Below are 15,335 nucleotides of genomic sequence, written 5' to 3' on the forward strand. Positions count from 1 at the left end.
TTGGATACATTGACATGTAAACAATTTCGAATTAGCAAAATCTCCCGATAGGTTTGTAATGAGGATCTCTAAAATGCACCAACACAGCTGTCTAGACACGCCCAACGAGTGCGTGGGAGGCGTTTCCCTACTGCCCGAACAGACAGTTTACTGCATCTGCACTGGAAATTGCCCGAAGTAAAGACGCAAAACAACCTCCAGATCTACACGGTTGAATACGACATTAGTTTCAGTTTAACGGTCCTGCAGCCGTGAGCTATACATTAAAAGGTATTTTTTCTCTTCCACTTTCACTTAGAACTTACGAATGTGTAATAGGTCAATTTCTGGACAACCTAACCTTGTCTGTATTGAGTTGTTTTCCTTTTTGCCAACTCTCCAAATATTTCAGTACGTAATTCAGGGTAATTCCACTCTGAATATTGTTTTTGTTTTAGATCCCAATCATAGCTATCGCAGTGTGCAAAATGGTGAACTGTGGCTTGGTGACCAGCAAAAATGAGCCAGGTACGAACTCGAGAATTAAGTTGTCTTCGCTGCTAAAAGATATTTATACTTATTTGTTTTAAAGCCCCAAGGAATAAAAAGGTCAGTGGCGCTCATAGACGTCTGGCAGCAAGAACGTTCATTCTGCCTAGGTGATAGTCAGCGAATTTAGGTGAAGTCAAGCTGAAACTAGCAGTTCTGAAACTGCAATCAAACATGGCCTAATCAGTGGTAGCAATGATTTTCAATGGAAAGTAGCCAAAGCCTTCTCAAACGTCGCTAGATGTGGTTAAATTACGTCATTTTCACGTCAGTTTGCTCATATCATGTTGTTGTTTTTTTCCAGAACTGGGGCCGTCAGAGAGACTAGATTTTTTTTTTCTTCTGTTGGGCATGTATTATATTGACAAGGTCTAGAGCAATTATATGAAATATTACAAAAGTAAATAAAATAAAGTAAAAAAACCCTTTGTACCAATTGTTCGTTAATAATGCAGTCTATTTTTTTATTTTTTATTTTTATCTCCAGCGGCTATTTGGAAAGTGAGCCATCTTTACAAATAATTACAAATTTTAAGTTTGGGAAAAAAAATCATTGTTAATTTGACAAACTTCCCCATGTGTAGTTGCTCTTATTCTTTCAAGAGTAACCCAGAGTAACACTACAAAACATTTGTCATCTAAAACAATCTCTGTCTTAAGTAATTGAATTTCAACTGATTCCTGACCTGCCCATCCTGCTTATCTTGTAGAATGGTTCAAGTTGTCTGCATCAGCTAACTAAGCTGTGTGTGTGTTTCCTTATCAGTCACTCTGAAGAGCATAGAAGTGAATCTGCAGGCTCAGGGGCATGTAGCTACAGTCAGCTCCACCCTGCAGTATGTGAATGAGGAGCAAGGCCCCGTGGAGGCTCTTTTTGTGTTCCCTATGCCTGCAGAGGCTGCTCTGTGCCACTTCAGTGCCAAGATTGCAGACCAGGAGGTTGTGGCTGAGGTGCAGGAGAAAGAGAAGGTGAGTCAGAGAGGATGAGGAATAGAGTGATCAGGGAAACATGGCTGCATTCCTGCACTGATGCATTTTCAAAGCTCATCAGGCCAAAGTGGAGTGAAGAAAATCCTACACAAAACTAGAGCTTCCATTAACATGGGCTGTTGGTTGCTCCTTGTGTTTGGTTAACTTCTGTTTTTTACTGGTTCCAAGGAGGAATTGTGCAAGTCCTGATACGAGATAGTTAATAGATTCTTACAATGTATAGGAAATCAATGAGTTTGCACTTGGACACACTTTAGTTTGAGCGGTTTCTGGCATTACCTTGGATATCTGGGCTTAAGCTATAGTGTAGCACGTGGGAGGTGGAGCGCGAACACACTTGCAAGGTGCCGGCGCCTTGGACATGAAACGGAACTCACTGACATAGGGAAGCTATAATAGAAGGAACAGATGGAATAGAATAACTAAATAATTGTTATTAAACATGACACAGACTAACAAAATAAAACAGAACAAAAACAGGCTAACAGGGTGAGGGTGAGAACTAGGTAACAAGGGAATTAAACACTAAGGAAAGACTAACAAAGAACAATGAAGAGGTATAAAACTAGAACATGCAGGGAGAACACTGAACTGGACTATATGACATAAAGGAAGTAATAAACCACCATTCACAATGGCCTGCTCAGAGTAGAATTTGTCTTCATAACATTCTTCTCATGCTAAAAAGGCATGCAAAATGATAAGGTTGAACTGGTTTTTTAAGGGTGTGTTTTGTCTCCATGGCAGGCGCGAGAGCTGTACGATGATTCTCTGAGCTCAGGCGAGCAGGCCTTCTTATTGGAGGAGAGTGAAGAGAGCGTAGATGTGTTCCGGCTGAGCGTGGGGTGCCTACCTCCGGGCCAGAGTGCTGCAGTCACCTTTGTCTATGTAACCGAGCTCTCCGTGCAGGCTGACCACTCCCTTCGCTTCTGTCTGCCGGTAGTCCTCAACCCCCGCTATTCCCCACCAGGTACCAAACACAAACTCCTCGCTCTGCTTTCAGGTCACATAAATGAATTATGAGATGAGCACATGAACACGTGTAAAATGGGTGTCCTGTATACAGTAGATGATAAGAGTTGTATCTGTTGTCCTTATGTTGTTAAAGAATAGCTGCCAAAATGTTGTCCACAAGTACTCATTTAATTTATAGCCAGTCCTGATCAAAACCCAAACGCATATCATATTGTATGCATTCCTGAATGACACATCTGGTATTGAGCACATGACAAAAGCAATCTCTGCTACACAACTAACTTAATTAAGGTAAGGCCATAGGGTAATTTATAGCACCACATAGTTCCAGTATATAGTAATTTGCCTCAATAATATAATTTCTAATTAATCTGCTCTTTATCATAAATCTCAAAAGCTGACTTTTACCATGGTTTCTCTGGTTTTTCTCTTAGGTGCGAGTGATGGTATAGTGTCAGAGATAACACCAGGATCTGCACAGATTCCTTACTCACTCTCTCTTACTGCACATCTGAGTTCTCCAAATCCAATCGCTAAAGTCGAATCCAAATGTCCTCTTAAGCCCGTGGAGTTCCTCAACGCAGATCACACACAAGCAAAGGTACGTGCGTGTGTGCATGCCTGTGTGTGAGCGTGCGTGTGTGTGTGTGCGCAAGTGAGAAAGTTCATTTTATTAGAGCAAGTACATATCTTGACACAAGTTAACAATAATTTAGGTGTAGCCTGAAAGCTTTACTGACCTATTTATTTACTTAAATGTGGTTGCAAAATAAATGTTCCTCTCACTACTGTTGTGATGTGTTTGTCACACATTCACTCATTACAAGTCCTTGTGAGATGTAGAAATGTGATTGGGGTGAAGGTGGCTTTATTGCCCGTTATTTCATTGTTAGTGTTTTTGTAATAAGTTGCTGTTATATACAGTGTTGGTTACTGTTTTATTATACAGCTTTCAATCTAGTCATTTTCTAAAAGCAAATTACATTTGCTTATAGTGTCGGCAATATGGAGGGAAGGTTTTGATGTTTTTGGTTTTGTCTTCTCTTTGTGCATTTGTGTGCATGGTTGTGTGTGTGTGTTCAGGTAAGCCTGTGTGCAGGTCATAAATTTGACAGAGATGTCGAGCTGTTTCTGTATTATCAGAATACCCATCAGCCCACTGCTATAGTGGAGGCTGGAGTACCCACAGCTCAGCCAGGTACACCTGAACCAATATTTATACAGAAACTAATCCTTTAAAAATGTTTAGTCTCAATGTCAATTAAACAGAAAAGAAGCTGCTTAATTTAGATTTGTTGAATTGTTTTACACAGTATAAAAATTGTTTAAATCTGTGAAACTATGGTCAACAAAATGTTATTTTATTTACATAATTGGTTGTCTTAATTATGTTTTAAAATATTATGCAGAATGTAACATTTCTTACATGAATGTTTTGGGTGGTTTGTCCTCAATATAGTCTTATACATAGAGGAGAAAGCATTTTAGGATCTACCTTAAGCTAAATATCTGAAAGGAGATATCTTTTGAGTTTGTGTATACCAAAGTTACTTTTGGGATACTGTTTGGCAATTGTCATTTAATGTTTTCCTTTAACGCAACAGAGCTATAATCCACATGTAAAACAGTGTAGGAAAATCCTGGTGTTTTATTATTCACAGACTTCTGTCTTCGTCATCGTTTATGTCATTATCTGTCTGTCTACTTACTTATTTCTTGTTTCCTTTCCATAACACTTCTTTCAACTTTTCTTTCTGAAGGGTCTCTTATGGGAGATTCTGTAGTCATGCTAAGTTTGTATCCAGAATTCCCTGAGGCAGTCACATCAATGGTGTCATCTTGTGGCGAGTTTGTGTTTGTAATGGATAGGTCTGGCAGTATGAGCTGCGAGATGCATAACGGGCTAAATGCAGAAGAGCGTATCAAGAGTGCCAGAGTAAGGTTCACCACTGAACTGGTCTGCAAAAAACACTGAGAACGTCAATGTTTTTCATAATTCTTAAGAATTTATAGCTGTTACCTTTGGTCCATAAAATACAATTCAAAACATTTAGGGTTGGATGTACATTTTACTTGATCAGTATTAATAATGGGTGGCTGGATGAATACATTATCTCATGCCTTTAGAACACCCTGCTGCTGCTGCTAAAGAGTCTCCCCATGGGCTGTTACTTCAACATCTATGGCTTCGGTTCACACTATGAGTCCTTCTTCCCGTGAGTACTCACATGTTGAAACCATATACTGCCATGTGTTATAATGTTCCCTCACCTAATGATGGTGTGACGAGTGATTTTGTGCATTTTGTTTCAGGAAGAGTGTGGAGTACAGTCAGGAGACAATGGACCAGGTTGTGCAAAGAGTAAAACAAATGCAGGCCGACATGGGTGGCACTGAGATTCTGCAGCCTCTAAAACACATCTACAGCCAGCCTTGCATCCCTAACCACCCCAGACAGGTAATGTTGTGATTAACATCCATATATGCTGCATTGTCATTATGTCTGAACACATGTCCTTTATATTAAAACAATGCCCCATTTAGTTTTAAATCTATAGTATGTAGGTCATAGAGCTTGTACCTTTCACCTCACACATGGTGGAGTATGTATTTAGTACCAGTGACCACTGCAACTAGAGTAAGTGTAACACACCAGTGGGTGAAGGGTTATGAGAGCACAGACGTTTTACTGAATATACACAGTTAATGTTCTCTAATGTAATGATTGCAGGTATTCATTTTCACTGATGGAGAGGTGGGGAACACCAAGGATGTTCTTCAGCTCGTGAGAAGCAATGCTGATTCCCACAGGCATGTGTTTTTCAAAGCCTGGAAGATTTTTCCAACATAAAAACTTTCTTAGGTGGAGCTTAGGTGTTTAGCTCTAAAATAGAATAGCTACATTTACATCTGCAGCATTTGGTGGATGCTCTGATTCAGAGTATTTTTCAGGATGACAGTTTGTGTGCGCTCTGGGAATCATACCCAAGACAGAATCATACCTTTATGGTAACTAGACCTAGGATGTTTGATTGACCATTGGATTGGAATGTTTGATTACAATTAGAACTACAAGTACACTTTCCTTATGGCCTAGTAGTTGAATTAGGTGATTAATCTAGAGGGCATAAACTATGCTTTAGGCATCTATCTACTGCCGTGCTAATTGTTCTTTCAGAGATTTCGACAGTGTGGAGGAAAAATCAGTCAGACTTGAGCTAGATGTGCGTATAAGCGAGCTTTATCGGTTCTGTCCCTAATGCATCGAGGGAGAAAAGCTTCTCACTTCTTTTCACATGAGTTCATATACCCCCACCATTCCCTGTTGTTCTCTCATGTGCTAATCTTGTGACTCCAGGTGCCAGGCATCTCAACCGTCCTTCAATATTCTTTCCTGCTAAGAACAGTTTGTTACTCCCTGTTGCTGCACCCATGCCCAGCAACAGCTAAGCGATAATTGTCATAGACCGGTTATGTGCACACAAATTAGTCCTGTCCCGTTAAGAAAGTACTCTTAATCTGATCTTGTTATGTGTATAAAAGACACCTGTCACAGAATCGGTCTCTTCCATTCAAACCTCTTGACCACCATGGGTAAGACCAAAGAGCTGTCAAATGATGTCAGGGACAAGATTTTAGACCTGCACAAGGCTGGAATGGGCTATAAGAATGGATGTGATAGATGTGATCAAGTGATAGCCTTGAAACCTTCAGGATTTGGAGCGTGCCCCCTGAGACGTGAGCAAACCTGGTGACCAACTACAAGAAATGTCTGACCTTTGTGTTTGCCAACAACGGTTTCTCCTTGTACTAAATACTAAGTCATGTTTTGCTTGAGGATCAAATACTTATTTTACTTAATCAAATACAAATTAATTTATGACCTTTAATGTTATTTTGGATTTTTTTGTTGATATTATGTCTCTGTGTTTAAAATAGACCTACCATGAAAATTATAGACTGTTCATGTCTTTGTAAGGGGGTAAACGTATAAAATCAGCAGGGGATCAAATAATTATTTTCCCCACTGTATAAGTGTACTTTATAGAGCAGTGAGTGAATGTAGATGCCAGAGGAGTGTTTTTAATGAAGTGGCTGGAAAGTGCATAATCCCCTGCTGATGATGATGATTGAGGTTGTATTGTTTCATGTTGGTTGCACAGGTGCTTCTCATTTGGAATTGGGGAAGGTGCAAGCACTGCGCTCATCACAGGAATGGCCCAAGAGGGATCTGGCCACGCCCAGTTTATCACAGGCGCTGATCGCATGCAGTCCAAAGTAAAATGCGGGGGAGTTTTGTACTACATTCTCTATAGTAATGGATGTAATATTAAGTGCTTAAATGCCAAGAGACAAAACACTGTTTCACTACAACAAATTACTAAGATAACAACAAGAAAATATTTCTATGCTCTACACATTGCATACTCATTCATCACATTTTTCCTTCATCTGTCACACTTATTTTGTACAATATTTTCTTTCTCTGCCCTTCCTAGGTCATGCAGTCTCTCCGTTATGCTTTACAACCAGCTGTGACTGATATTGCAGAAGTGTGGTCAGTCCCAGAGGGCATGTCTGTCACTCTTCTGAGTCCACCCGTGAAAGTACTCTTCAACGGTCAAAGGGCACTAATTTATGCCCAGCTGAAAGGAAAGGTGAGAGATTTTAAGATGTTGTTTATTACTGCTCTCTTAGTGGGATGGATAGCATTACTCTGTCAGTCACAGCAACAGTAGTCAATTGTGGGCATCTGTGTGCTCATACTTGCTGACAAAGGTTGTTGGAGCTTTCCTGTAAGAGTGTTCAGCTGCCCTGTGTTGTAACATAGACAGTAGCTCAAAAAGATTACCTTCATGTTTTTTGGAGGAAGGAGGTGCTCACTGCATCCTCCATGGTCAATAATTGTCATATGGCAGCTTGCATGATGGTGAGTGGATTTTGCCTTAACTACTAAAGTAGGGGTGAAATATGGGCTACAAAATTGCTATAATGTGATCCCTATATTGATCACTACATTAGTATATAGTTATGCATGCATGCTTAGGTATTTCATCAAGGGAAAGAAATACAATGTTAGTGATAGATTGAACAGTTTTTTGAATTGTAACCCTATTTATTTTATGAATTTTTTTTTAATCACAAATCAAATCTGAATTAGATTTATGCTCGCAAGCTATACTTCTTTCTCTCTCTGTAGGCCTGTAAGAGCTCAGATTCTACGGGGACTCTAACAGTGCAGTATCGCCTAGTAGATCAACATGTCACAAACACACTCAGCTTCTCTCTCAATCCTGCAGAGAATACCGGGTAACATGCGCACACACACTTAGATTCCACAGTACAAGTACACACATTCTCCATAACCCCCTCTGGTTTGTTGGAGGACCAGTTTCCCATCGGGGATTATGACCTCTCAATAAGAATAATCCCAACAATAAAACAGGAGTGGGTGCACTGATCTGATTTGAAAGCATTCTTCCCAAGTTTTTGCAACATGTGCCAATGGAAAATATAATGCTAGTACTGTTCTCTCTGGTGCACAGCAGGGACCTTTTGTTAGCTGGATTTGATAATTAGTAGTATATTAAATTTACATTTATGGCATTTAGCAGACGCTCTTATCCAGAGCGACATACATAAGCGCTTTATAATTTACTCATAGAATACAGCCTAGCCAATAGAGTAGGTTAGGGTCCAATATACCAATGATCTAGATTATTGTAGAAATACAGGGATCAATGCTGATGTCTAGAAGCACAAAATACATAAGGTCTATATTAGTAACAGTATGTAGTAAAATTAGCTAAAATGTATCAAAAACCCTCAGCTGGCCTTACTACAATCATGTGGTGTAATGCATGTTTGTGCAGACTGACCATCCACAGGCTGGCTGCACGGTCGCGAATCCGCTCTTTGGAGCAGGAGCAACAGGCGGAGGGTGACGGCAAGGAGGAGCTGAGGGCCAGAGTGGTGGAGCTGAGTGTGCAGGCTGGAGTGAGCAGTTCCCACACAGCCTTCATCGCCATCCACAAGGGCAGCGGAGAGGCTGTGAAAGGGCCCCTGCTGAAGAGGAGACTGCCTGGGTTTTGTCAGTGTTCCTCCCATTCAGACTCTTCCACAGAGTCATTGCTCTTCTGTGCTCTTACGGCACATACACATAGCTGATTTTCTTTCTTTCCTTCTCTCCAGCGATGATGGCTATGCCACATATGCTACGATGTTCTGGAGGAGGGTCACTAATGGCTATGCCAAAGATGAAATTTAGGTCACGAATGCCATGCATGGCTCCAATGGCATCAATGCTACAAATGGCACCGGACTTGAATTTGGATGCTGGTAAGTTATGGAAAATGGTAGTTTCTAAACATTTCTCCCAAATAGAGGGTAATATACTTTGTTTTGCTATTTTGTGTTCACATATGAAACATATTAAACAACCACTGTAAGAGCAAAAACTGAGTGCATGGGCACCTTTTGCTCAAATAAGGAGGCCTAACCTGTGTTAGCCTTTGAAGGAATATGCATAGATCCTTGAAATGCCAACTGTTTGTATTTAAAGCATTTTTACACACTTGGAATAAAACCTAAAAAAAAAAAATCAATACATTTGTAAATATATTACTTAATTGTACATTTATAAATAGATACATGCTTAGAAATGTATTTTTGATCTTTTTGTTTTATCTTTTCTGGGGGCAGAATCAGTAATTAATGTATTCTGCTTTGCCTTTAATTGAACTTACATGTGGACAGCTGAGGTTATTGTTAGTTTCTCAGACTTTAACATTCTGGAATAATGTAGTTACAGTAATCACTTTTGAACATAGACAGCGATCCCATGATATACTTATGGGGTCAGAAAGAACTATTACAGTTATGGACAGCTGTAAAGAGGAACCGGCTGTACAGAATGACTTCTGGAGAGAAGGGAAAGGGGAAAGAAAATGCAATAGAAAGTGAAGGAAAAAGAGGCAAGTTTATATAGTACTTTTCATACATAGAGGTCATTCAGGGTGCTTTACATAGAAATAACAGCAAAGAGTTTAAAAGATATTAAATTGACTAAACATATATAATTTAAAAAGGCAAAAAGAAAAATTGTAAATGAAATTCAGTGGTCAATCTAAAATGCAGCCATGGGTGCAATGCACTGCTTACAAGTTAAATAACAAGCATGGAGAACAAATATTTTCATTGTAGATTAAAGACTCCATTTTACTTACTCCATGTAACTGAGGGCCTGGTGTTTACTATGTAAAACTTGATGGAGATGAAATAATTGAGCTTTGTTTCAGCAGACGGAGGGTGGAGGAGACTGTAGTATGTTACTTTTGCTAATGTCACAGTCCTGACGTTGTGTCAGCACACCCGAAGCTGAAGTTTGAATCTTTGCCTGGTGAATGTTGTGGCTTTTTTGTGTTCTCAAGTCACTCACATTGTCAGCTGTGGGTCGTCATAGGCTGTGACAGAAGAGGCCCTTGGGGTCTGAAATATCCAAATGATCATGTGGTATTTGAACACACACAACTGCGTGGTGTTATGGCTAGATGCACCAGAGCACAGGGAAGATGAGTGGCCAATGGGAAACAAAAATCATTTGTTATTACTCTGACTGCAGATGATTTGGTGAATGTCCTCAGGTGTGTCCCTGACAAAAGATTACCTTTTTGAAGTTTGTTCCTTTTAGTTACAGGAGCTGCACAAGCAGGTAAGACAGCATGCTGTTACCTTAAGCTAAAGGTTTTCCACTGCAGATTGTTTCAGTCTCTGTCTTGTGAAGACGGCACGTAGGCAGCAAAGCCACAGTAACATTTCTGATAGTGGAGTATCATACAAACCACTTGGGTACGGATGGCTTTGTTTTTGGGCAGGAGCGACTGGGTCCTGTGCATCTTCTGACTCTTCCTGAGGAAGAGTGCTTGGAGATTCATTCTTTTGTAATAGTGATAGATTTACCACAACTATCCTAATTTCAAGAACAGTGATCTTTTCTAACAGTTATTAACGGTTTATGCAGTGGTCAAAGCGTGAGGCCAGGGGAGTCATACTTGAGAAGTCCAAGGATTTTGTATCCAGGGAATAGTGCAAAAAACCTCTTCAGCTCAATTAATGAAATGATTGCACATTTATAGCTGTTTGGAATCTCAGCTGTAATAGATTCTAACTTGTTGGACTGAAAAATGTCTATTCAGGATAAAAATTAAAGGTAGATTGGAAAAAGTAATTTAAAGACAAGAACAAGCAGAGAGCATGTGAGTCTAATGCTGCATTAGCTCCTTTTCTTTTGCCATGTTTTTAATGAAGTTAAACAGAACATTGTGGTGGAAAATGTACTGATGCAGAATATAAAGTAGATACTGGATTGTACTCTGTGAATATTAATTCAGAATTTTCTCATCCACTTTGTCAATAAAAATGTAGTCTCCCTACAATTATGTTGGGATTTTGGTGGTTTTTAAAAAAAGAGTTGAATGTTAGAGATTTCAAATATGAGAAAGTAAAGAAGATAGTATTGAAGATATTTGTTTTATAGCACAAATACAGTACTCCACCACTCTTCCTTGTTCCCAGTAGGTGTGACCCCTAATTTCCTCAGGATTTCTGATGACTCTGCATATGATGGTGGAATAAATGGTAACGTTCGCTGCTGATGTGACAAATAAATCTTCTGCTCTCTCCCCCTCTTTACACATATGCAAATACTCAATCAATTGTAGTTGTCTGTTATACTTAGTTTTTAGTTATGTAAAAGGTGTGAGGTATATTTAATAATATATGATACACACATGTATGTGTCTCTGTAGAAGAACCTTCAGACCCCTTGCTCCAGCTCATCTCCCTCCAAGAGGCTTCAGGCTGTTGGAAAATGGAGTCCACACTGGCACAGGTGTTTGGAAAAACAATAGAGGAGGTGACCAAGCAGATGCCTGCAGAGGTTAGTCTGGATAGGCCGTTAAACACTTTAAAAAAATGTTTAAAAGCAGAAACAGTTGCCATGACATTTTTGCCAGAATACCATGTGTAAATGCAGTATAATCCAAAATACTATATGTGAACACTATATAGTCCAAAATGGCATGTGTGAGTTCTGTATAGTCCACATAGCTCCGTGATATTAAACAGGGCACTGTCATAGAATGCCACCTTTTGAAACAAGTTGGTTTGTCAAAATTCTACCCTGCTAGCCTACTGCAATTGCTATTTTTATAAAATGGAAGCATCTAGGAACAAAAAATCAGCTCAGCCACAAAGCAGTAGAGCACGCAAACTCACAGAACAGGGCTGCTGAGAGCTGATGAGTCTGGCAGTAGACAGTAAAACAGTAAAGTTTGTTGTAGGAGAGATAATGGTCTGGGGTTGTTTTTTAAGGTCTGGATTGGCCCATAATTCCAGTGATGGGTAATGTTAATGCAGTAGCAAACAAAGACATTTTAGACCATTATATAGTTCCAACTTTGTGGCTTCAGTTTCAGCTCAGTTACTGTGCCCCTGTGCAGAAAGCAAATGCATTAAAGACATGGTTTAACAAGTTTGGTGTGGAGGAACTTCAGTACTCTGCACAGAGCCTTGACCCCACTGAACGCCTTTTAGCGGAATTGGAATGTCAATTGCCTTCTTGTCCAACATCAGTACCTGACCTCACAAACCTAACTGCATGGACGCAAATTCCCAAAGAGACGGTCTGAAATCTTCTGAAAAGCCTTCCAAAAAGACTGGAGACTGTTACAGCTGTAAAAGAGGGGCCTGCTCCATAATGATGTTCATGGTTTTGGAAAGGAATGTCCAATAAGCTGTAACGGGGTGATTGTCAGGTGTCTACATACTTTGACCATGTAGTGTATAAAGCGATTTTATAACGAATTCAGTGTCACTGTGTCAGGGTGGTTGGCAAAATCTGAATTCCACTTGTTAGATTAATTGAACAGATGATGTCCGATTTGTAGGACACATGTTTGTGATGCCTAAATATCAATTTTCACTTAAAAAGATTAAATGTTAAAAAAAGTAAAAGGACAAATAAGTAAAACATGTAAAAAAGAATAAATTGGGTCCATAAATAATTGTTAATGAGTTTATATGGGAACACACAAACCATTCTGAAATACGTCTATACATCAGATATTCACATTTCAAGTCCTAGATTCAAGTCCACAATGTAAAATACAGGATAACTGGGCAAAATCTCATTAAAATAATCACCCAAAGGAAAATATGAAGGGTTATAAATTCAGGACCATTTGTCTTTTATTTCATTGTGAAAAGTTTTAACTGAGACATTTCTAAACAGTGTAATGTTTGAAATATTGTAGGCCAAATAACCTGATCTGAAAATAATAGTGGTAAAACGTGAATGGATCGTCCAATCTACGAAACAGTACACAAAACGAGCATTTAATACTACTCATGAATAGTGATGTATACCAGCAGCGGTGATGTATTTTAAAAATGTTTTGACATCCGAGGATTATGCGGTTCTGGATTTTAAAAATTTTTTTTAAAGCAGAAACAGTTGCTATGACATTTTTGCCAGAATACCATGTGTAAATGCAGTATAATCCAAAAATACTATGTGAACACTATATAGTCCAAAATGGCATGTGTGAGTTCTGTATAGTCCACAGAGGCAAATGTGCAGTTCCTGCGTCCTCTGAAATATTTGTGTTTTGAAACAAGACCACAATCTATGAGTGAGACTACATGATGATATATATAATTAGATTTTAATTGTCAGTAAATGCTAAAATGGTAAAAAGTGGAGCTTATAGTTTTACACAAAACATTGCATATCAATCACATAAATGCATGTCAAATAAATAAATAAATAAATAAATATTAGGTCTATTTTCTTTATAAACATTTTCTTTCCAATTTGGAAACGTGGTAGTCTTTTATACACAAGTCAGAAGGACCCACATAGCCCCAAACAGATAAACTAATCAAGCTTATTAGGATATAGAATATATTAGAAATTTAATTTCAAGTTGAAAGTATTATAAAACTGGATCTGTGTCAGTGTGATGGTGGCAAACCTGTGAAGTGAATGTAGACCTGACATAAATGTAATGTTAAACCATAAACTTGGGAAAGTTTTACAAATTATAAATAAACTTTATATAATTTTATTGTAAATAACATGCAATTGTTTTGTAAGTCTTCAAACGTATTTCTACATTTTAGAATTTGGATCACACAGTTACTAAACTGGCTAACAAAGAATGTAAATGTTTATACTACTTTTATTGGTGCATAATACAGTAATTTTTCAATATGTTAAGTGCTATTCTAAGGTGGTTCATTGCAAACTGTGCATAGAGATTACATAAAGTGCTTTGCATTTTCATACACTTGACAGTATAAATAGTATATGAAGAATAATATACTGATGCAGGGTGTAGAACCACACACATATTTACTTGGGCCTCTTTCTGAAACGGCCTGCTTCTCTGGAAACCTTGTGCACTTATATATGTGGAGATAAGTATGACCCTGTGTATTACATGCTTTTGTATTCAGGTGGAACCAGGGATCTGGGCTACAGTTCTGGCTCTGATCTGGTTACATGGCTTTAAAATGGATGCTCATGATGAGTGGCAGTTTTTGGCCATAAAAGCAGTTTCATGGATTCGCAGTAGGAAAGGTAAATTCTCCATTTAAGACAACACTCACAGCTCATAATCCAACAGAAATAAACGTAACCAACATTGTATTATATAATTCTAACATTGAAGTTGCATTAAAATAGCATGTTTTATCAGTAAATAATGTCCCAACATTAAGAAATACAAACCAAAAACAGTACTTTCTTATACCGAGCCATGATTGTGCCATTGTAACGAAGATGTTCATTTGTGTGTTTGTTTTGCAGTTGCCAACCTGTCTGAATGTGTACTTGCTGCTAATGCTGTACTGCAGTGTCAGGTTAAAGAAGAGGCTCTTGGTTTCTGAAGCCCTTACCCTCTATATTGGAATTATCAATACAATAATCAGTATGGCCTAATAGCCTGGTAGACTTGTGCTGACAAATTTATTTACTCTATGCTGTTCGTTTAGAAATTATTCAATTTCTAGATTATCATAAATATAGGATCATTTGGCTTCAGTGCATGAATTTATTCACCAGGTCTTTTGCACTGACTGCATACATCATAACATCTGTAACTGTAGTTTTGGATTAATCCATGTTCTATTTTGTGTCTGCCAGTATGTCTAAACAGTCTTCGGTGTCACGAAAGGCCCCTCCTAGTGTCCCGTCTCCTTGGTTCCCTTGTCTTGAGTCTGTTTTGCTTCTGTGTGGCTTTACCTTTGTTTCGTTTTCTCTGCCCATCATTTCTATCACTGATCTCTTGTTTAGTTCTCATCAGTACATGTATGTATACTGTGTGTGTTCTGTCTTGTTGCTGGTCATTTTCAATCCATGTGTCTGTTGGGTGCGCTTTACGTAGTGTTTTTTTCTACCCTGTGTTTTCACGCTGCCTATAATTTTGTACATAGCCTGTTTTCTTGTTTGTAGTTTTCATGTTTTACTTCTTTGTATGTTTTATCATGTTTCCCAGATCCCTCCATGTTGGCTCTTTGACTTTGTATTCTAATGACTCAACGTTCTAATGACATTGTAACGACTCTAATTTGGGATTTGCTCTTAATAACTTTGACTCTTCTCAGCATGTGTCCGCCTCATAATCACTCCACGGAAAGTACTAAATTACAATGTGTTATTACATAGTTATTACAATGTTACATTATTACAATGTGTAACTGCAACATGTTATTGCATTATTATATTATAATACTGTTATTCTGTGTGGCTTGATATCTAATAAAAAGTTAATGTTCAGTCA

At 38.6% G+C, this 15,335-nt stretch overlaps 1 protein-coding gene across 3 annotated transcripts; it reads left to right on the forward strand.

Moving 5' to 3' along the window:
* Positions 1–113: 113 nt before the first annotated feature.
* LOC113569153 (von Willebrand factor A domain-containing protein 5A-like) lies at positions 114–15,335 on the forward strand. Of its 3 annotated transcripts, none has more exons than XM_035520832.2 (19): positions 114–270; positions 438–507; positions 1,295–1,497; positions 2,266–2,488; positions 2,928–3,094; positions 3,577–3,691; positions 4,254–4,429; positions 4,621–4,709; positions 4,807–4,951; positions 5,225–5,304; positions 6,657–6,771; positions 6,993–7,151; positions 7,694–7,803; positions 8,367–8,584; positions 8,686–8,832; positions 11,068–11,130; positions 11,301–11,431; positions 14,011–14,134; positions 14,363–15,335. In XM_035520832.2, the coding sequence occupies exons 2-19, from the start codon at positions 468–470 to the stop codon at positions 14,440–14,442; spliced, it is 2,385 nt and encodes a 794-aa protein (XP_035376725.1). In that variant the 5' UTR covers positions 114–270; positions 438–467; the 3' UTR covers positions 14,443–15,335. The 3 variants fall into 3 exon arrangements, with proteins under 3 accessions (XP_035376725.1, XP_035376729.1, XP_081568494.1); XM_035520836.2 differs by having other exon boundaries at positions 11,071–11,130; XM_081712368.1 differs by having other exon boundaries at positions 1,424–1,497.

The sequence above is a fragment of the Electrophorus electricus genome, chromosome 4 (assembly GCF_041902795.1).
Source record: "Electrophorus electricus isolate QZ-2024a chromosome 4, ASM4190279v1, whole genome shotgun sequence".
Lineage (NCBI taxonomy): Eukaryota > Metazoa > Chordata > Actinopteri > Gymnotiformes > Gymnotidae > Electrophorus > Electrophorus electricus.